The sequence below is a fragment of the Acromyrmex echinatior genome, chromosome 17 (assembly GCF_024713525.1).
Source record: "Acromyrmex echinatior isolate Ae372 chromosome 17, ASM2471352v2, whole genome shotgun sequence".
In the NCBI taxonomy this organism is placed as follows: Eukaryota; Metazoa; Arthropoda; class Insecta; order Hymenoptera; family Formicidae; genus Acromyrmex; species Acromyrmex echinatior.
This window is the reverse complement of record NC_141868.1, coordinates 637,728-661,113: the sequence shown is the minus strand read 5'-3', so window position 1 is coordinate 661,113 and position 23,386 is coordinate 637,728. Positions and strand designations below refer to the sequence as shown.

Below are 23,386 nucleotides of genomic sequence, written 5' to 3'. Positions count from 1 at the left end.
AAAATAAAATTATTATCAAATGTGTCATACACACAGACTGTAATCACACATAAAATATAGGCGATATATACATATATATAGAGTGACTATGAAAAGAGCCATCTACTGTACTGCCATAAAACTTGCTATAGTTGTGTATCATGATATGCCATGGTTGCGTACACACATACATTAGACGCTGTAGCAGCTGTTAGACACCTCTTATGGTATTGATATAGAATTGTATTTATTTTGACTTTACTTATATTACCTGTATTTTTCCATTTAACTAGTATACATATATGTAAATATAAGTCTTCTTCTATCAAAGTTGTTTTAAACTCCAAAGATGTTTCGGCTGCTTTTCTCTAAGCCGGGTAAGGTTATATTATTCAGTCGTGTATTTATATAGTGCAATTTTATTAGATCAAGTTATCTTCAACGTTTATATTGTGGATTATCGAGATATGCTAATAAATAACAATTATTTAACTGTCATTTTGAGCGAAAAGTAGTTTGCAATTCGATAATTCGTCTACTATTCAATCTAACTAAATAATTTAATTTAACACACAAAAAAATGCATAAAAGTTTTATTTGTAAAATAAAAATTGTGAGATGTCAATTACTAATCAAGTTTATTTATATCTCACTTTATTAATTAGGAGATAGCACATGGCAGGAGGATAGACCTGACATTGATGCCCATTCATCGACACAATTTGTTTACAATGCACATCATTCGCTCGCGCTCGACATGCAACGTCAACGATTACCTATATTCAAAAACAAAGATCATATTATTTACTTGTTGGAGAAATATCAGACCTTGGTTTTAGTTGGTGAAACAGGCTGTGGTAAAAGTACACAAGTCCCTCAGGTAAAACTCAATCAAATATTTAATGTGTTTAGTCTTGTTCTTTATCGCTACACTTTCTGAATCGCAATTTGCACTAAAACTTTCTTTTTTTCACTTTCGTCAAACTTTATATATATATATACATATATATATATATATATATATATATATATATATATATATATAATTAATGTATAATGAGCATACACTGGTTTAGCTGGTAACAGACCTTTAATTAAGATGATTAATAGCCATGAAATTCAATTGGATGCACTCAGTGAACACTGGTGCACATTAAAGCCATCATACATAAATTAATATGAAAATTATACAACCTTGTTTATTGTGTGCTAAATAGAGGTACACTGAATGTAATAAAAATGAGCGGGTAAGTACATAATTTAATAAGGCACCAGCGGTACTACTGTTATAACACTTACCAATAATTAAAAACAAACAAAAGAATCACTCACAGAACAATACTTAAAATAATCAGAAAGCAAAAACAATATATATTAATAAATATATATTAATAAAATGAAATAACAGTAATAATAACAAAAGATTATAATATTAACAAAGAATATATTTATATATATATATATATATATATATATGTATATATACAGTACACTTGCATTAATATTCGGACATTATAATAATAGAGAAACTATAATATTATGTTTGAAATATAGTTTTTATAGGATTAAGAAATTTACGGTTTTTTAATCATTGGAAACGCTCATTATAGATGTAAAAAAACATTTATTTTTTTTATTTAACTTTAATGTAGTTTTCAATGTAAAAAATATTAAAAATCCTTAATTTTAGAATCGCAAAAATATTCGGACACTCAATATATTTTATATTTATTAACCCTTAAAAATCAAATTAGTTATCAAGTATTCCTTACTTGTTTACCGTGAAATCATATAAAATATGTGACTTATTTAATGTTGAATTGAGTTAACTTAATTTTCTCAAGATCACACAAGTTAACAGTGAAAATGGGACCTAAAAAGGCAAAAATAGTTCATTTGATAAACGCCAACTTGTTATTTTTCATTCTAAAAAAGGCAAATCATATCGGGAAATAAATTAATAAATTTGAGTAAGAGTACAGTAGCAGATATTGTAAAAAGATATCTTCGTGAAGATCGCATTGAATCAATACCTCGAAAGGACGCCCAAAATTATTTAACTCATGGGATAAACGTAAAATTATTAAGAAAATAAAAATAAATCCTGGATTAAATGCTATAAAATTGACTTCAGAATTATACGAAGAGACTAGCAAGAAGGTATCCTGATACAATTCGTCGAGCATTAAAAAAAAGTGGTTACAACAGTAGAGTTGCTCGTAAAAAGCCGTTCATAAATGAAGCGAATCAGAAGAAAAGATTAATTTTCGCCAAGGAATTTATTTCTAAAGAACAAATATGGTACAATGATGTAATATTCGCTGATGAGACCAAATTTAACATTTTTGAATCTGACGGACGGAAAATGATATGCCGAAAAGCAAACGAAGAATTCAAACTGAAAAATTTGAAGCCAACTATGACTACGGTGATAAAAGTTTAATAGTTTGGGGTTGTATTTCAAGTAAAGGAATGGGTGAATTAGTTTTCATTGACGGAATTTTTTTAAAAATAAATATTTAAGTATTCTAAAAGATAATTTAATAAAAAGTGCTAATAATATGAATATACGAGGTAGTTTCAAATTTTATCAAGACAATGATCCAAAATATAAATCGCGAACAGTACAAGAATATTTATTAACAACTGTCCAAAAGTATTACATCCTCGGTCAGTCACCAGATTTAAATCGCATAAAAAATTTATGGAATTTATTAGATCGTAACATTCGGATTACGCCTACAAGATCAAAAGAAAAACTAAAATTATGATTAAAAGAGAAATGGACGCGCATTATACCAGATTATTTAACAAAAATTATTTCTAACATGCCTAAATGTTTGTAGCATGTTATTAAACAGAAAAAATATCCAACAAAATATTAAAATTATTATTTCGTTTATATATATATATATATATATATTTATTTATTTATATTATTATATTTTGTTAAGTGTCCGAATATTTTTGCGAATTAAGCAAAATTCTGTTTACAGTTTAGTATATTCGAAACTGTACCATATAAATGTAATTATAGAAATAAAATTTATATTTCTAATAACCATAATGAATATTTCAATTTAAAACAAAAGCCGTAAATTTCTTATTCCAACAAAAATTATATTTAGAAGGTAATAATTTCTAAAGTATCACATGATCCGAATATTAATGCGAATCACTGTGTGTGTATATATATATATATATATATAGGGTCCACTTAAATCGACCATTTGAAATAAATATATCGCTTATTTTTGATGATATAAAAAAACGTTTCAAATGAAAGTGGAAGAGTTTCGAGGAGGATGCATTTTAATCATGTTGGTTTTTGTTTAGATAGAGACATCAAAAAGATATGAAAATTATCTCCGGTTTTTTTAAATGAAATTGTATGATTTTTTTTACATAATATGATTTCTTTAATTATTCTGCATATAAAAATTAAGATAATAATATCAAAAAACCAATAGTTTATGAGTTATTCAACATTTTATGTCAATATGTGCCAGAATAAAATGTAAAATATCTTATTACCTTAATACTTTCATATGCAGAATAATTAGAAGAATCATATTATGTAAAAAAAATCATACAATTTCATTTAAAAAAGTAGATGCATATTTTTTTGACGCTTCCATCTAAAAAAAACAACATGACCAAAATGCATCCCCCTCGAAACTCTTCCACTTTCATTTGAAATGTTTTTTTATATTATCAAAAATAAGCGAGATATTTTAGATGGTCAATTTAAATGGACCATTCTGTGTACATATATATATATATATATATATATATATATATATTTATATTTATATATATACACACAGGGTGTCCAGGAAAGAGATGAATAGCGCTTAAGAGGAGATTCCTGAGATCATTTTGAGACGAAAATTCTAATATCAAAATGTTGAGGCTATAATAACTTTTGAATTACAAGCATTTAAAATTAACGAATCATATTGTCTAAAGTTGGCGCGTCCAGGAGCGACACAACGCAAAATACTAAAACGCGAAAACTTATCACTTTTATTAATATTGATTTTAGGATTACGTATGTGATTTTATTTATTATTATAAGATTTTATCTATTATTTACACGCATTGTACAATAACCATTGTGCAACAACATTTTTCTTTTTATAATATTTTTTTATCTTTACATGATACAGAACGCAAGCTATCAGATAACAGTTCTTTAAGCAATCTGCTATCAATTTCATATTTTAATTAGCAGAAATTAGTAACTTTTTATGTAGAATCATGTGCTATTGTTAATATTCAATCAAAATTCAAATACACATTTTATTAAACATTTTATTAAAAGAATCCAGAGAAAGTAGGAACTTATGTGTATATAAATATTATTATTATTAATTATAAACAATAAATTTACAATTAATAAAGAACAATTAATAAATTATTAATTAATACAGAACAATTAATTTACAAAATGAATTATGTACATTATAATAAATGTTCAAATTGTACTCCATTTACATCTATGCGCAATTTTGCGTGTCTCAATAAACTTTGTTGCGCATTAATTATCATATCGGGTGATATTGCTTCAATATGCGATTGATTTTATGTCCGTAATGAAGAGACAGAAAAAGGAAAATCAATTACATGCGTATCACTACACAAAAGTACAACATTTGATGCCGCAGGATTACGAACAAAAAAGAAATTTTTGTGAGTGAATGCTGCAACAAGCATTTACTGATTCTGTTAGAGAACGTTCCGTTGCACCTCAGAAGGATTATGATTTTTCAACATGATGATACACCTACGCACACATCCAGAAATATTCGACGTTTTTTAGATACAACTTATTCGAATAGATGGATAGGATACAATGGATCGCAATACTGGCTAGCGAGATCATCCAACTTAATTCCAAAATAGTGATGCTATAATATTCATATAAGTTCCTAGTTTCTCCGGATTCTTTTAATAAAATGTTTAAAGTATTTGAATGAGTTTTAATTGAATATTAACAATAGCACATAATTCTACATAAAAAGTTACTAATTTCTGCTAATTAAAATATGAAATTGATAGCAAATTGCTCAAAGAACTGTTATCTGATAGCTTGCGTTCTGCGTATCGTGTAAAGGTAAAAAATATTATTATAAAAAGAAAAATGTCGCACAATGTTATTGTACAATGCATTTGTGGAAGTAATAGATAAAATCTTATATTCACATACATAATTCTAAAATCAATATTAACAAAAGAAGTGATAAGTTTTCGCGTTTAGTTCTTTGCGTTGTGCTACTCCTGAGCGCGCCAACTTTAGAAGAATATGATTCATTAATTTTAAATGCTTATAATTCAAAAGTTATTATAGCTCCAACATTTTAATATTAGAATTCGTCTCAAAATAATCTCAGGAATCTCCCCTTAAGCGTTGTTCGTCTTTTTCTTGGATACCCTGTATATATGTATATAAATAAAAAGAGTTATAATTAACAAAAGATATATTGCTCTCAGATGTCAAACTGCAGAGTAAGAGGTAGAAAGGTTGCAATATTAAAGTAATACAGTACCGGAAATATCAGAACGTGTTAACATTTCACAAACGATAGAAACCGAGCGACAGCATTGCAAAAAGAAGACAGAAATGAGGAAGATCGGATGTATCATGAGATAGCATATTGAAACATTTGACAACATAGAAGAAAAATTTTAAACTTGGCAGAACGATGTACAGGAAAAAATAAGAAATTATAATATCGGATGTTAGAAGTTGTAAGAATTTGGAATTAAAATGCAAGAGATTGTGGAAATTCAAAGAAATGTTAAAATGAAGAAGACGATACACAAAACAACACAAATGAAGGATGAAGCACGAGAGATTTTTAGCCAACCGGATTTTAATAAAAAGGAGAGATGTGATCATACTTGTGGATATTATTAAAAAAAACAAAGATAGAAATTTTAATTTTAGACACTCTGAATTGATTTTAGCATTTGTTTAACACTGAAATATAAACTACATCAGACGAGTCAAATAATGAGATAATAAGGAAAATACAAGAAGCTTTTGTGAGGTTGATAGGATGTGTAGAATTAAGAAAAACATTAAAAGGAGGAAGATAATACAAGGAAAGAAGCATGCAGCGATGAGCAAGGAAAATATTGAGGGATTTAGATGGCCAATCGGCCGCATATCGCAGAAATTTATAATTTCGGTAGCCGAAGAAGCCTCAGACAGAAGACTCTAGACGGAAGAAGAACAAAATAATGATGTCGTCAGCATATATAAACAACTTGGAGCTAAGATGAATGGAGCTCAGCTCATCAGCAGTGAACACTGTAAATAGCAGCGATGTAGATCAGATCCTTGAGGCACTCTGAATGGGACAATTCTGGATAGGACAGAATGAATAGGAAATAAAATAGGAAGAGAAGGACTTACTGGAAACAATTAATTAGGAAGGAAGGGACAGAGGGGGATAAACTGTAGTAACCAAGTTTGGCAAGAAGCAGTTTATAATCGATAGTATCGAAAGTCTTCAAAAAAGGCCATTGTCACCGAACCGATGTCAAAGCTCAGCAATACCTTGTCGGACAAATGCAACAATTCAGTCGTAGTATTGTTCATGCTCCAGACTAGCAATTAGGTATAATTAATACATTAATGATTTTGAAGACTTTTAATTGCCTAAAACAGATTTGCTCAAGGATGGAAAAGTATTGAAATGTATGTTCAATGTACATATCAAATGGATTGAACATGAAATTCTCAATGTTATATTATGCTGTAAATGAAATCTGTATTTTATAATTCGAAATATTTGCATTTTATTTTTACACAGATTAGATCAGTATTTAACGGCTTTAATGTACACTTGTGCACACTAATGCGTTCAATTAAATTTGCGAAAAATTTATAATATTGTATAAAATTTATAATATTTGTGTTATAATTCACTGTGTTCACATAAATGTCTACAACTGTGATAATCAATAATTATCAATATCAGTACTTGATATCAGTATTTCAATAGCGAAATGAATTAAAAGATTTAATATCTTGTTAAGAGAGATAGTACTAGATGACGATTCCTTTATTTAAATTTTCCAGTTATATCTATAAAAAAAATACACGAAAACGTACTTGGAAAGTTCAATTGCTAAAAAAGATATTTTTCATCTTAGATAATCGGAGAGAGACCTGTTTTTAGCTAAATGTCTCAAACATTTGACACACACACAAATCTTTTATCTTTTTTTCTCGAACATGGAGAGAAAAAGAGAGAGATGAATTATGCAAGAAGTTCATCGGAAAAAATGACCTATTATCATAGTTATATGTACTATTGCTGACTGCAATCAAATAAAATGAATATGCTGAATATATTTAAATCCATGTAGGCTTGTAACACTAGTTACAAGTTAAGCAGCAAATATTGAAAATTATCCGACAGTAATTATTAAAGAAACAATGACACGACAATTTATATTTTATACATTAAAAGTATAATATTGTATATTGAAACATGTGTAACCACGCATTGACTTTGAGCGTAGAGAGAAGAAGAATAACCAGTTTTATTTTCATAAATTATTCATGCGTAGAAATAAAAATTCGTATTTTCCTCTCCGGGTTTACATTCGATTCTAAACATGACGAACATTAGTACCTATAGCATTTTCCGTTACACATGCAACCTTCACTAACGAAATTCAACACCGCGCAGATATAAATAGAAATCTGCGCAGGAGAGTATGGTCTATTAGAATTCAACTGTAAACGGTAAACGCGAAAGTGTTGGAACATTCGGCCGTAGAGATGCTCTTTGGGTAAGTCGTAGTCATAGGAAGTAAGAAAGAGTGGGAGGAAAGATACTTGTTCTGACATTCTTATCGTGTTTGTATTATCTCTGAGCAACATATTATGCGGGGCTCCTTGCGAGCGTTACAGTTTAATCGTTGCGGTTCGTATCAACATCCGGCAGGCGCGCGAGCTCTCTATCCGATTGGATTAAAGATATTCGTGAATCAAACATACTCTGATATTGACCTATTACGGAACAGAATGAAACCCGTGAAGGTAACGCGATAGACCACCTGTCTTCTCCGTCAGTATGACCCGCAACTTCGTGGATCGCGCACGGTCTCTCGTGGAAAAAGAAAAAGAAAAGAAAAGAAAAGAAACGAAACGAAACGAAAAGAGTATCAGAAACGGCGGGATATACGTGCGTGTCCGATTGTTTCTATCTGCCTTTATCTGAAATAGCCTGAAAATAACAAACTGTGCCATAATCTGATATGAGAAAATAGTTGATAAACTATTATAAACTAGTATAAAGGCGAGTTGATAATGATCTATAATTGTGGCTTAAAACGCAACGTATTGTAAAATATTTCAGAATACGCGCGTCAACGATGCGATAGAGCAGAATGGAATTTATTCTGCGGCAAAAGTGTGTGTTCGATGTCAAATTAATTCCAACGTAATTACAACAACATGACATAATTGCAACGTGACGTAATTACAACGTGACATAATTTTTATTACAGCAAGGCGCTGCCAGTTATTGGTAAAACGCACAGTCAGCACAACGACAGGAGCTGTTCTCATAAAGAGCTACTAACATTGCATGGAAAGTTCGGAACGATTAAAAATCAAATTGTGGACTCCGACGCATCTAGAGCAGAGAAAGGACGAAGAGGAGGACCAGATCGCGAAGAATGTCATAGGCTTAACATCGATCAACGAGCCGACACAATATAGAAGAAGAATAATGTTTGATAAGATTTTTGTGACACATAAAACGCAAGTTGAATTTACGGCATACCGGTAACGCTAATTAATAATCGACTGCGACGGAATGTGTTGACCTTTTTAATTAGATAAAAAAAATACCTGAAACAATAATAAGCTATTAAATAAACGATTAAAGGAATAATAGCAATTGACTTAAATAAATAAATAAATAAAAGAACAATATTATTAAAAAAAAAAAATAAATAACGAGAAGCATAGAACAATTTGATCCTTTGATCTCTCTCGGAAAATGTACTCGTCGGCATTTATCAGTAAGACGTGTCTGGCGTTTCTATTCCTGCTGTACTTCGTTGGAATGGATTTGTTACTTTATTTCCGAGTGCAAGACTACGATGTACGTCCATCCGTGAATGACACGCGAGCTTCATCATATCGTTCGCCGATCTTGTGCGATCTAAATCCGATTTGCACGGTGACGGTGAAGGCCATGACGTTGGATCACCCTAATCACTATGTCCTGAGCCCCCTGGCATCCCTAGTGGATTATTTACTAGGCATTAGTCGTTCCTGGATGTGGCTGACGCCAAACGCCATCAGCGTTTCTCATGTAGCGGTGGCTGTAATCGGCGCCCGTTACATCACACGGAGTTCCCTCTTTTACAGACGAATAGGTGTCATTCTATTCCTAGTCAGAGCCTGGCTGGATGATCTGGACGGCCATGTGGCGAGGATGAGGCTTAACATCAAAGGTGAGAGATCGGACGTCGGTTCTATCGGTTATCTCGTGGATGGCGTCTGCGACGGTCTCGGCTGCATTGCTCTCGCCGTCGCGGTATTCTTTTTCCTGAGGCGCAACTCTAATCACCGCGCCGGTTATGAGTTACTGCCCATCCGGACGTTATCGTCATCGTCATCGTCATTGTCGTCCCACAATTCCGTTTCCTCCACCTCGTTCTGGAAATCACCTCTGTACAATATGCTGATGGTGGGTCTTCACTTTTCCCTGACAAGCATCGCTTGGAACCGGTATATATCCGTGTATCAGGATCTTCTAGAGACTGATATCTCTTCGACGATCAGCCGAGAGGATCTGTACGATAGACAAACTATCGTTTTCAGAAGTTCCTCTTTCTGGATTATCGCCCTCGCATGGAAGATCTTTAACTTCCACGCAATGATGGACTATTTTCTTCTGGCAATATTTTTGGATCGTATTTGGGAATACGTTAGACTTACGTGGTGGCAGCTACCCACAGTGTTGTTTTTGCTTATCCTTATCAGCGAACTTCACTACACGTACACTTATGTGGAAATATTATCGGTGAATGAGAGCTTGCGATCCTCCTTATATGCATTTCCTAATGCATAAAGGTACAATTACATGTTAACGCTCGACGCTCATTTTTAGCGTCAAAACGGGCCACACATGGTCAAAGTTAAGATAATATCGAGCGTCTATTTCGATCATGTGATCTGTTTTAACGCTAAAAATGAGCATCAAGCGTCAGCATGGAAAAGGTTCCTTTTAGAGTCTATTTTTTTTATTATAGTTTTATATTTTACATATGATTCTTTTATATGATGGATGCTCGCGTGGCAGAGGTCATTTCTTTCAATCATCTTGAATATTCATTTTTTCTTAAATCATGTGATTATATGATTATTATAAATATTAATGATCATATATTATAATATATACATTATTTTATTATATACATTATTTTATTAAAAATAAAAATGCAAGATGCAGATATAGAAATAAAAAATTAGGTATTTGTAATTTCACGCGCGTTATCGCAAATTTTCATTCTTTTGTTCAAATTATTTATATATTATTTATTATAAATCATTTGATATATTAATAAACGTAAATAAAAAGTAATGTGTATCTCTGGTGTTATTTATATATGATGTTACATTATATTAAATAAATACATAATAAAAACATACATACATTTATACTTACATGTATATAAATATACACATAAAAATATACGTATAATAACGTAATACAAATATGTACAATTAAGAAAAAGTTTTAATTTATACAGCTTTTTTTATGTGATATATGAAAAATATATCGTTACAAGTTACTTGTATTCTTAAGTTTTAAATAATAAAACTTTTCAATAAATATAATTTTACTTTTATACAAAATAACATGAAAAATATTCTAAATAAAAATCGAAATCCGTAAAATAACTATGCGCAACGTTTCAATTCTTTTTTTTTCTTATCGCTTCTACATACAAGACAACGTTACATTTAAGTCGAAGTAGGTCACTTATTGTCTACAGATAGGCATTTTTATCTAATCCAGTGCCAAGTATGTTACCTAACTGCAGCGAATATAATGAACGTAAAAAGAACTGTTACGTGAATGTATGCAAAAAACATTATTAGATAACGTGCGGTCAATGTCAATAGTTGCGTTTGATATAAGGTTTCGTCAAATTTTACAACGCTAGAGAGAGAGAGAGAGAGAGAGAGAGAGAGAGAGAGAGAGAGGGGGGGGGGAAGAAAAAGAGAGAAAAAGAGAGTATCTTATATTATTTTCATAATGGAAATGTGCAATAAAATATTTTTATATAAATGATTTCATTTGGTATAAGGTTTCGTTAAATTTTATAACGCTATAGCTATAGCTAGAGAGAGAGAGAGAGAGAGAGAGAGAGAGAGAGAGAGAGAGAGAGAGAGAGAAAGAGAGAGAGAGAATCTTGTATTATTTTTATAATGGAAATATGCAATAAAATATTTTTATATAAATTAATCTCTGACATATTTGTTCATTTGTTTTATTATTTTCCACTCAAAAATAAATCCTTCAGTATAATAATATTTTTCAAAATCATATAAAAATATAACTTTTACTATCAAATTATATAATAATATATAAGAAATATTAATTTATTCACACGCACATATACATATTATATGTATGTAAATGTTGTTCAATTAAAGAGAGTTTACTTTTATCAAAGAAAATGTTTTCTATATTTCCATGTTTGGAAGCGCAAATGCGACGGCGAATGCGAAAATATGATTTATACCGTTAGGGCTAGCAATATTATTAGGATAATATTTAATCTGTTAATAAATTAATTTTTATCAATATCCTTTTTCGTGCATCTTAATACGTAATTTTTTAAATAAATATTTATTATTAAAAATAAAGAAAGTATTTAAGAGCTACGAACCAATGAACAATTTTCAATATACGTTTATTGTAACAAACGTTTCGACCTCTTTATCAGGTCATCCTCAGTGTTATTAATTTAAAATTCTATAAACCGCCAATCGTAATTATGCAAAACAGGCCCTTGGACGCATATTTAGAAGTTTGTAACATTCTTTCTTTGATTGTTCCATTAGTTCTTGTATACAATGTATATTCTTGTTGTATTTGGGATGTAGTTTGAGTTGAGATTATATATGATTTGAGAAGTAATAATGTAAATAGATTACACGCTCCGTTAATCTCAAACGCAATATATTGAGTCATCTAAAAAGTATCCGCGGTTTTTTGTCACTAGATGTGTTGACCATCAACACCATCTAGTGACAAAAACCGCGGAAAACTCAATACATAAGTCCAATAGTTGAAGTGCAAGTTCTAATATCGAGAGTTCACTAGTGACACACATAATTAATGTCTAATTCTTCGCTTATAAGTAATGTTTCATTAAAAATTGCATATTGCTATATCAACTATGTTACTCATTGTAAAAAATTGTTGCACTTTAACTATAATACTATTATATATATATATATTGCATTTGAGATTAGTGGAACGTGTAATTTATCTACATTGTTTATTACTTCTCAAATCATATAACAAGAATATACATTGTACACAAGGACTAATGAAACAATCAAAGAAAAAACATATTACACAAACTTCTAAATATGCGTCCAACGACCTGTTTTTGCGTAATTATGATTGGCGGTTTAGAATTTTAAATTAATAACACTGAGGATAACCTGATAAAGAGGTCGAAACGTTTATTACAATAACGTAAAATATAATAAACGTATATTGAAAATTGTTCATTAGCTCACAGCCCTTCTTAAATATTGTACTTTCTTTATTTTCAATTTATTGAGTCATATTATCTATTTTTACTTATTATTAGATTCAATTTTCTATGCTGTAACATAACACACAATAAAATCTAATATGTTTTGAAACAAATTAATATGATATTATGCATATAAACTAAGTTTTTTACTTTTCAGTATCTTCTTGAAGCAGGATGGTGTGCAGATGGGAAAAAGATCGGCATTACAGAGCCGAGAAGAGTCGCGGTCACCTCTCTGGCAAATCGCGTGGCCGACGAACGTAATTGCATTCTAGGGACCACCGTCGGTTATTGCATACGCTTCGATGATTACACTGATGAAACAACTAGGATTAAGGTACAACACTGTAAATAAAAGATAAATAGAACGCAAAACGATTTTTACTCAAAATATTATCTACAATAATTTTACATTATGAAACATCGTTAATGGTATTTTTCTCTGTGTTATATCATAATGATATAAGAAATAACGTCAGTATTTTTCTATATATTATATATATATATATATATATATATATATATATATATTTCTATATTTTATATATATATATTGGGTCATCTAAAAAACCGCGGATACTTTTTAGATGACCCAATATATATATATGTGTGTGTATGTGTGTGTATTTTATATTAATGCGTATATGTGTGTATTACTTTGTTACGAAGCTAATATATAGATTGTCTTTGTAGTACATGACAGAGGGTATTCTCTTAAGAGAATTAATGAGGGATCCGTTATTAACAAGCTACTCGGTCATTATCCTGGATGAAGTGCACGAGAGGACCCTCTTGACTGATATCATAATGGGGTTGCTGAAAAAAATAATCAGGGTAAGTTCACTGATGTTATAACAAACATAATTAATTCGCGCGGAACATAATAAATTAATGCCATCTCATAAACGGTTGCAGAAACGAAAGAGTTTGAGAATTATTGTATCGTCAGCGACGGTTGACGCAGAGGAACTTCGAGATTTCTTTAACGTAAATACGATGAAAGACTCGAATAAAAATAGCGCGGTTATCATGAGCGTCGAGGGTCGATTGTATCCAGTGGATGTATTTTTTCTCAAAGGTACACACATATTCCAGAGTCATATTCGTGACTGAAATTATAACTTTCACTGTTTAATTAAGATTGTATTGCATTGCAGAACCCATGGCGAATTATATTAATGGTGTAGTAGATACAGCTCTAAAAATACATGATACGGAAGAATCGGGTGATATCCTAGCGTTCCTCACAGGACTTGATGAAGTCGATCAAGCCGTATCTCTTTTATCGGAACACGCAAAGCTCATAAAGGATGACAAACGTAAGATAATCGAGGAATTTCTCAAACATAGAGAGCAGAGAGTACTTGGAATTTTTTAAATAGAAAAATTTCGAGGAGAAGACTCAATTCATAAGTTGTTCCATTAATTCTTAATTTCCTAAACGCACGCACACAGAGTACAGAGAGTAGATTTTAAGACATTGTAATGTCCTACTGCAAATATCTTTTTTCCTACTTTTACCAAAAAATGTTTCAGATAATATTGGGTCATCTAAAAAGTGTCTGCGATTTTTTGTCACTAGATGGTGTTGACCATCAACACCATCTAGTGACAAAAAACCGCGGATACTTTTTAGATGACCCAATAGTTTTAGTAACATTATTGTGACCTTAGGTGGTTATTATACGTATATTATAATAACCTTTAATATATTTAATATTTTTTGAAGAAATTTAAAATTTTAAGTCAAATAAATTATTTCTAGAGAAACTGCTTCCTTTGCCGATGTACGGATCGCTTCCGAACGCGGAACAGCTTAAAGTATTTTGGAGGGCTGCTAAAGACACTCGCAAAGTTATCGTAGCAACAAATATCGCGGAAACGTCTATTACCATTCCAAATATCGTTTACGGTATGTTAGTGTATTTTTTGTCCTTCTCAATGTTTGATTTGACGACATTATGTAATCGAAACTTTGTAATGTGCAGTAATCGATTGCGGTTTTGTCAAGATACCTTGGTTTGAAGCAGAAACGCAGACGAATAGTCTCGTTATTGTGCCCATATCAAAAGCTTCCGCCAACCAACGAGCTGGCCGCGCAGGTCGCGTACGTACTGGAAAAGTATTTAGGTAAAAGAGAAACAAATTATATGTTTTTTTTTGTTTTATGTTTTAAGGAAGACTAATTATATATGTATATATGATTCTAATAATTGTAAGATAGAATGTACCCAGTAATGTACCTAGAAAATAATTTAGACAAAAAGTCCAAATTCGAGACATAAGATGTCTTAAAGACACTTATGCAAAAATTTCTAAGACATACAAAAGATATCTTATAAGACGTTTCATGTTCCGATTTTAGATTTTGTGTGTGTGTATGTGTGTGTTTTATTTGTATATTATTTTCTATATTAATTCTGAATATATAGAAATTATTGCATTATTAGTAAAATATTTTACGAATCTTATAATAAATAGATTGTACACGAAAGAGGCTTACACTGAATTGTTCGAAGCTACTCCGCCGGAAATGCAGCGATCAGATTTGGCGCCAGCGATACTGCAACTGAAGGCTCTGGGCATCGATAATGTATTGCGTTTCAATTTTCCATCTGCGCCGCCCAGCAAAAATCTAGTTACGGGATTGGAATTGCTTTACACATTAGGTGCGATCGACAGTAACGGAGATTTGACGATGCCATTAGGTCTTACGATGGCGGAGATGCCATTGGAGCCGGTGCTAGCGAAATCTTTAATCACATCTGGTATATAAGAATAAATATGCTAATAATTTTTTTTAAATACAACAGAAAAATGCAAAATTTTTTCATAAATCAATGACATTTTTTTAAATCAAAGATTTTCGATTTCTAAATAAATACGATAGTATGTATAATCATGATTAATTATGACAGTAAATTTATAAGTTTTTTATTGATAGGTGAAATGGGATGTTCCGAGGAAATCACGACAATATTCGCCATGCTACAAGTTCAGAACGTTTTTATACAACCCGGCGGAGGGCAAGCGGTTCTAAAAGCAAGAATAGCTCATCGCAAATTCGAAGTGGAAGAAGGAGATCTTCTTACCTTGTTAAATGTTTACACAGCTTTTGAACAGAATAAAACGCCTGCTTGGTGTCAGAAATATTTCCTTAATCACAAAGTTTTGCGGAGAGCTACGGAAATTCGCGTGCAGATGCATAAAATGCTGAAACACTTAGACATTCCACTAGTATCCTGCAATGGTGTAGTACTTTGAATTTAATTACAAATATAATTATACATAGTATGTATAGTTATATTTATATAATTATATATATATAATTATAAAAAAATTATAATTATATATAGTTTTGAATTGTAATAAATGGTAATTATTCTGATTGTTTCAGGAAATATTCAACAAATTCTTAAGTGTCTGACCGCTGGTCTCTTTCCTAAAGCGGCGTATCTGCATTATACAGGCACATATAGGACAGTTCGGGGGAACAAGGATTTATACATTCATCCAAATAGTTGCTTATATACTCTAAAGCAGCCGCAATGGTAAATATAAAAAAAATTTTTAATTAAAATTCTAAAATGTGTGTGTGTGTGTGTGTGTGTGTGTGTGTGTGTGTTTTATATACAGAATATCTCAGAAATGGGGTAGGAACGGGTGGAAAGGATCAAGGAAAACAAAAAAAAATCTTATACCATTTTAAGATATTGGCTGTAGTTTTCAAATTAGAAAATAAAACGTTTAAGACTCAATTGCACTAACGTTATTTTAATTTTAAGCGAGGCTTAAAACTCTCTCCTTTTCTGTTTCTCTATTGGCTTTAAAAAAAGAGAAAGAGAGAATGTTAAGCTTCGCTTAAAGTCAAACTAACTTTGCAATCGGATCTAAGGATCTCTTTCACCAACCTCGGTTAAGCTCGATGGTTAAATGAATACGCTGAGGTTCAACAACTGACGGTTAACTCATAACCGAGGTTCAACTTATTTATTGTTTTTTTCCAATTTTAGAATTGGAAAAAAAAATGAGAAATAAGTTAAACCTCAGTTAAGAGTTAATCATGAGTTGTGAAACACACTGGGCCTGAAGCTTCATGTAATCGTCGATTAGTTTAATCGAGGTTGATGAAAGAGAGTCTAAGCCAATGTGCGGTGACGCAGCGTCATGCGAATTCATATCATGCCGCACGACTCATTGCTCCTCAGTCGACCGTCGACGGCGGTCAACGGCAATGATGCGCAGCAAGGACAAGGAAGCATCGCTGCTTGACATGGCGGTATGTGTTTCGCCACATCATTGTAATTATGTTAGGAAGGAAAGAAAGAGAGGCAGGGCAAGCGGTGATTTTATAATTGAAAAGAGAAAAGGGGGAAATAAGGAAGACAGATTAATTAGCAAAGAGTGAGAAGGAGTAATTGTATCAGAGTTAAAGATGGTGGGGAAAAGACAGATATAGTCTCAGTATACAGAGAACAAGGAGATAAAAATTTGGATATAAAGATGAAAAAAATTAAGGAGGAATGTACGGAAGAATGTAATTATAAGAGGTGGTTTTAATATTAGAATTGGGGAATTAGGAAGAGAGGATTTAGAGGAATGATGGAAAAGATAAATGTAGCAAAGATAAGGTGATAGGAAATGGAGGTAGAGGTTTTGTAGAACTGGTAACGCAGTATAGCTGGCAGATTTTGAACGGAAGATCAAGAGGCGATTAGGAGACGGAATATACGTATGTAGGAGCAAGAGATAGCTCGGTAATAGATTATACGATAGCTAACGATAATATTTGCGATAGAATTTAGGATCGACGCGAGAGTGGACTCGGACACATGCCACTGAGTCTGACATTAAAGGAAGGAATTGCTATGGGGTTGGAAGAAAATGACGCGGAAGAGGCCCGGGACAAAGAGGGCAGTGTCATCAAGGAAAAAGAAATTATCGTATGGAATAAAGAGACCATAGAAAACTACAATAAAAACACGGAGATGATAAATGATGAGGAAGATATGGATAAAGGCAAGAGAAATAATGAGGAAGAAGTAAAAGCTATGTGGGAGGAATTAAAACAGATTGTGTTCAACAATGTCGTGAAGAAGAAAGTCAAAAAGAAGAAAAAGTACACAGGATACAAGGATTGATGGGATATTAGTTGCTCCAGGAAGAAGAGAGAGATGAAGAGAATATGTAGGAAATAAAAAAATGGAAAAGAGACGGGAAAGAAATATTTGGAGAAGAGGAAAGAGTTCAGAGAATTATTGGAGAAGAAACAAAAAGAAAAAAGGAAGAAGAGGAGTTAAAAAAATTGAAGAAGGAAGCAGACGTATATTAATAGGAAGTATATTAATAGGAAGAAAAGTAAGAAGATATGGAAAGAAAATAATATAAAGAACGAGGAATAGAGGAAATATTTTAAGGAGCTATTGCACTGAAGTGGATGAAAATAAAGCACAGCAGAGCACCTCAGCTCTCTGAGTTAGAAGAAGAAGAAGATATAAATAAAGAAGAAAGTGAAGAAGAAGGATTGAAAGCTGAAGAGATTAATAGGGCGCAAAATGAAAAAGAAAAAGGTAGGAATAGATGGTATGCCTATGAAAGCTTGATATATGCAGGTGAGAGTTTACGGAAGAGGCTAATGGAATTGCTACAAAAAGTACAGGCAAGATGCCGCAAGATTGGAAGGAAAGTGTAATTGTCCCTCTATACAAAAGAGGAGACAAGCAGAAGGTAACAAACTATAGGGATATCTCGTTACAGTGTACGGCGTATAAAATATATGCAGAAGTAATAAAGTATAGACTAGAAAAAGAGGTGGAAACCAAAGGTATAATTTCGGAAAGTCAAGCTGGATTTAGAAGAGGAAGGTCAACAACAGATAATATTTTCATATTGATGCATTTGATGCAGAGGAAAAGAAATCAGAAAAAAGGAAAGAAAAAAATATACATGATGTTTGGGGATTTAAAAACTGCCTTTGATAAGGTGGACAGGGGCAAACTCTTAAAAGCAAGGGTGTAAGTGAATATTTGGTAAGAAAGATAGAGAAGATGAGGATAACGTCAAGCAAGAATACACGCAACAATTCAGAACAATGAAAAGAGTAAGGCAGGGCTGTATGATGAGTCCATTGTTGTTCAATTTATATATTGCGGACATAGATAATGAATTAGAGAAAAGAGGAAGAGTTAGATTAGGTATGATATGGTCGTTAGCATATGCGGATGACTTAGTTTTAGTAGCTTATAATAGGGGGACGTTACAGGATATAATGCACGTTTAAAAAATTTTTAGAGGGGAGGAAATTGGAGCTGTGCACAGAAAAGACGAAAATAATGGTGTCTGGAGGGAGGGGGAAGAGAAGGGAAAGAGAAATGGAAATGAAGGAACTAGAGGAGGTGCAGGATTTTAAATATTTGGGTTTTAATTTAGATAGGAATGGATTATAAGGCATATTAAAGAAATAAGTAGAAAAGGAAAAATGGTAGCAAGAAAAGTATAGGGCTTAGGGGAAAAGCTATGCAGAGATGACTTTAGTAAGATGGATGCTATGTAAATATCTGGTACAAAGTATAACGGCATATGGAGTGGAATTATGAAGCTGGGAGGAAAAAGGTGAACTAGAAAAGATAATGTTAGACTACATCAGATGGATTTTCAACTTACATTTCTGCACCCCAAGGTATGTAATTGAGAGAACTGGTAATGGATAAACTCAAAGTAGGGGATAGTTGAGCAAGAAAATATGAAGAATAGATTAAATCTGGAAACACAGATAATTTAATCAAGGAGTACTGGAAGGATAAACAAAGTTATGATTGGAACGATAGATATGGTACGGAAAGAGAGAGTTATTATAATAAGAATGGATGGGGAATTGAATCTAGGAAAGTAATGAGACATGGGAATGAAAGTTTTGAAAAAGATTTAATAAATAAGAAAAGAGATTTACAAAGGTAATGGGAAAGGGAAAGAATAGATAAGTCAAGGTATAATAAAAGATATAAAGAGATAAGTATGGAGAATAGGTACCAAATTATTTGAAAGTGGAGAATATGGAATGGAAGAGAGGAGATGAGATAAAAGCGTTATTTAAATTAAGATGCGGTAATTTAGAAGAGAAGAATAATTACTGGCTAGGAATAGAGGAGGGAGGATGTCTTCTATGGTAAAAGCGAGGATAACCTGGAGCATTATGTTAAAGAATGTGAAGAGACAAGAAAGTAGTTTTGAGTAGAGTTGGAGAAGAATAAGGACGAAATTGTAATGAAATTATGGAGAGAAGATTTGAATAAACTTAAAGAAAAAATGCTAAAATTATGGAAGAATAGAGAAAGGAAATAATAAAAAGAAAAGAAAAGAAATGAGAGAGGAAGGAAAAGATATAAATAGAGACTATTATAAAGATAAAGACAAAGAATGAGTATTTTGTAAGACTACAAAGCTATGAGTATGAAGTGTAGTATATTACAGTTAGTTATAGTCAATTATAAGTAATAATAATAGATTGTGATAGAACTGTGATATAGAGATTATGTATAGGTAAAAGTATAGTAATAGGTTTAGGTTTATAATTGTAAGATAAATGTGGGAAAGGAATGTAAGTGTGAATGAGTTAAATATTTCTGTAAACCAAATCCCCTTCTTGGTTGTATGTGCTGAAGTGTTTCGCCACAATGCGCCTACACCTATTCAAGAGTGTTATTTTAGCTCAAGTTTTTCTTATACATTTCTTATCGTTACAAATCACATTATTTAGCATGATTGAATATGTTTTAACACAATTAGGTATGTTAAACGACGTAATTAATTAGAACACTATGCAAAGCGTTTGCTGATCATCGTGATACTTTTGTGCTTGCTTTATTATGCGATGTTTCTACTTATGCTTCAAGACACTGTTAGAAATGTCCTTAAATTTCATTAACTATTATAATTTGAACTTCATGACATTACATTAAATTTAACTTTTCATAAAATTTTATTAAAAGTAAATTAAATTTTATCAATTTGTGTAAATTAATTTATCGAAACACATAAGACCACCATGCCAAGCAGCGATGCATCATTTTTCCCCTCACTAGACGCCGCTATCATTGATTGGGCGCAAATCACAATTCGCGAATCCGTGCTACGAATTCACGTAGCGCGGCGTCGTTGCCCATTAGCTTGGATGTTTAATTTTTTAATTTGAAAACAGCGAATATCTTAAAATGGTATAAGACTTTTGTTCCTCTTGATCTCTTCCACATTCCCAATCCTATCCCATTTCTGGAACACTAAATATAATTTCATTTTAGGTTACTATTTTGTGAAATTTTGCAAACAAACAAAACTTATATGAAAGACTTGACTGTCATCCAGCCAGAAATGTTGTTAGATGCGGCACCACATTTTTACGAGAGAACGTCTCTTGATTCTGTTTAAAATTAATAATTTAAAAATAAAAATTTTATAACTATAATGCTCGGCATTTTGATTCAATATCTCTCTTCCCCCCCCCTTCTCTCTCTCTTTTTCTTCCTCCCTCCCTTCCCCTAAAAATCCACTCCATTCAGTCTGCGCTAGAGTCTCTATAAAGCTCGTTCTACAATTAATCGTATGTCGGGCGTCTTATGCACGCGCACTGGATTGTCGGATGTCGAATGAAGTTGTCACAAGTCGGCTGTCGTTGTCGGAATAGAAGATGATCAATTTCTATCTTTTCCGACTACGATTAGATGAAACATAATCTTCGGACATATTTGTGTATGGATAAAGGTATTTTTATACGAATTTATTTATATTATATTTATATTTATATTATATTATGGAATCACTGAATGTAGATGAAATAATTATTGACTTTGTTCACGAAAATCATTGCTTCTATGATAAACGCGATGTGGATTTTAAAAATGTTAGCAAAAAAGAGATCTGTGGTAAAAAATATCCATAAATTTGAGAAACTGTTATGATATAAATATGTCAGATAATTTTTTATTTGTTAAATTATTATTTAATATAAAAATATTTCGTAATTCTATTAATTCTTTTGTGTCAAACTTAAGAAATGCCTATAAGAGCTGACACTGGGTGAATTTGTGTATATAAATTTATTCAAGTTTAATAAGATACGTATATAACTTGAATAATATACGTTTCAATCATCATTTTGATGCTTTTCAATATTATAAAACTAATTAAATCAATGCATAGTAGTCGTCAAGCAAATGGAGTCGCATTATTCTACAATCATATAATTTGCATTCAAATTAATAAGTTTAAATATGTATTCAACATTTCAATATCCATTCTTTACATTTGTTCCGACCTTTCGACTTCGATCAACGACTCAATTGTAGAATAGCAAGTCGTATTCATGTGCGACATACAACATACAACAAAAGACTAGCCGACATCGACATCGACTGATTGCAGAATGGATTTAAGGAGGTTCCCGACTTACGAGATCACTTCTCATGAGCGGGTTATATACTGAGAGAAATGATTTTGTTATAGGAACAAATCGGGAAAACAAATGTGATATTTGTTAAGAAAACGATCGATTAATTATTATTGCAAACTAATTATTTCTCATTCGTCAATGTAACAAATAAACAATAGTATCGCTAGCAAATAAAAAGCTCATATATACCCAGCAAACATAGTTGTATACCATTAATGTACCATTTATAAATCCGAATATAACAAGTTATGTAACTAAAATGCAACTATGTTGCATTCTTGTTAGTTGTAATTTCCCACTCAGATGAATAAGAGACTATGTAATAGTTATATAGTACTTGCTATGTAGATGTTATGGATTGTTATATAATAATTACATTTTTGTTGTATAAACGTTTCAATGTGTTATATTTTTGTTATACAATTGTTTTGAATACCTTATATATATAATGAATATATTAATGTAGAAATAAACTGAAATAAAATCGCTTGGAAATGCCATTGGTGGAAATAAATCGCTGAAAATTACTGAAATCGCTAAAATCTTTATCAATTGCTAAAATTTTCAATTGACCTATTTCAACTGAAATAGGTCAATTGAAAATTTTAGCAATTGCGATTTTCAGAGATTTGTTTCCATCAAGAGTCGTTTATAATTTTGTCACATCTTATTATAGCTTCACTTATATGTTCTCATGACAATCTATATCATCGATGTGACAGATTTCCTAACCTGAATAGTCTTCACTGTAACGATTAATATCTCCATTACGGGGCAAAGCGATACTTTATTTACCAAATTCGTTCATTTCATGCAAAAATGCATCGAATGAACTTAATCGGAGGTGTAAAGGTTAAATTCAACAATTACCACTTTTACATTAATTAATTCCATGGAACAGTTTTTAGTATGCACTGATATAATTTCTAATGTGTAAGCGATTGAATTCATTAATAATATTCTTTTATAGTACAAGTAATACTTATTTGTCCGTAAATTCTCATGATTCAAATGCAAATAGTCACACGTGACAGATGACAGCTCGACTGGCACAGAGCTTCGCGACGTCGCGGATAGAGATCGCAACGTTAGAATCATTGTGGGAATAAGATTCGATTGATAAGTCAAATTCTCAAGACAAGCCCA

The 23,386-nt window shown here is 31.7% G+C and overlaps 1 protein-coding gene and 1 long non-coding RNA gene across 12 annotated transcripts; one reads left to right on the top strand and one right to left on the bottom strand.

Moving 5' to 3' along the window:
- The first annotated feature begins 38 nt into the window (after positions 1–38).
- On the top strand, positions 39–21,256 carry LOC105153757 (putative ATP-dependent RNA helicase DHX35). 9 transcript variants are annotated; one of them, XM_011068790.2, is made up of 13 exons: positions 93–206; positions 311–356; positions 645–859; positions 12,953–13,132; positions 13,489–13,629; positions 13,711–13,873; positions 13,953–14,114; positions 14,561–14,707; positions 14,784–14,925; positions 15,277–15,563; positions 15,740–16,045; positions 16,193–16,346; positions 21,093–21,256. In XM_011068790.2, the coding sequence occupies exons 2-13, from the start codon at positions 329–331 to the stop codon at positions 21,217–21,219; spliced, it is 2,052 nt and encodes a 683-aa protein (XP_011067092.1). In that variant the 5' UTR covers positions 93–206; positions 311–328; the 3' UTR covers positions 21,220–21,256. The 9 variants fall into 9 exon arrangements, with proteins under 9 accessions (XP_011067094.1, XP_011067091.1, XP_087271020.1 ...); XM_011068792.2 differs by lacking the exon at positions 311–356 and having other exon boundaries at positions 39–206; XM_011068789.2 differs by having other exon boundaries at positions 39–356.
- Positions 13,065–23,309, bottom strand: LOC147906807 (uncharacterized). 3 transcript variants are annotated; one of them, XR_015547856.1, is made up of 5 exons: positions 23,223–23,309; positions 15,888–16,037; positions 15,299–15,560; positions 14,811–14,909; positions 13,065–13,611 (listed from the first exon to the last, which is right to left on the bottom strand). It is a non-coding gene; the product is annotated as an uncharacterized LOC147906807 (long non-coding RNA). The 3 variants fall into 3 exon arrangements; XR_015547855.1 differs by having other exon boundaries at positions 23,111–23,305; XR_015547857.1 differs by having other exon boundaries at positions 15,299–15,430; positions 23,111–23,305.
- Positions 23,310–23,386: the final 77 nt, after the last annotated feature.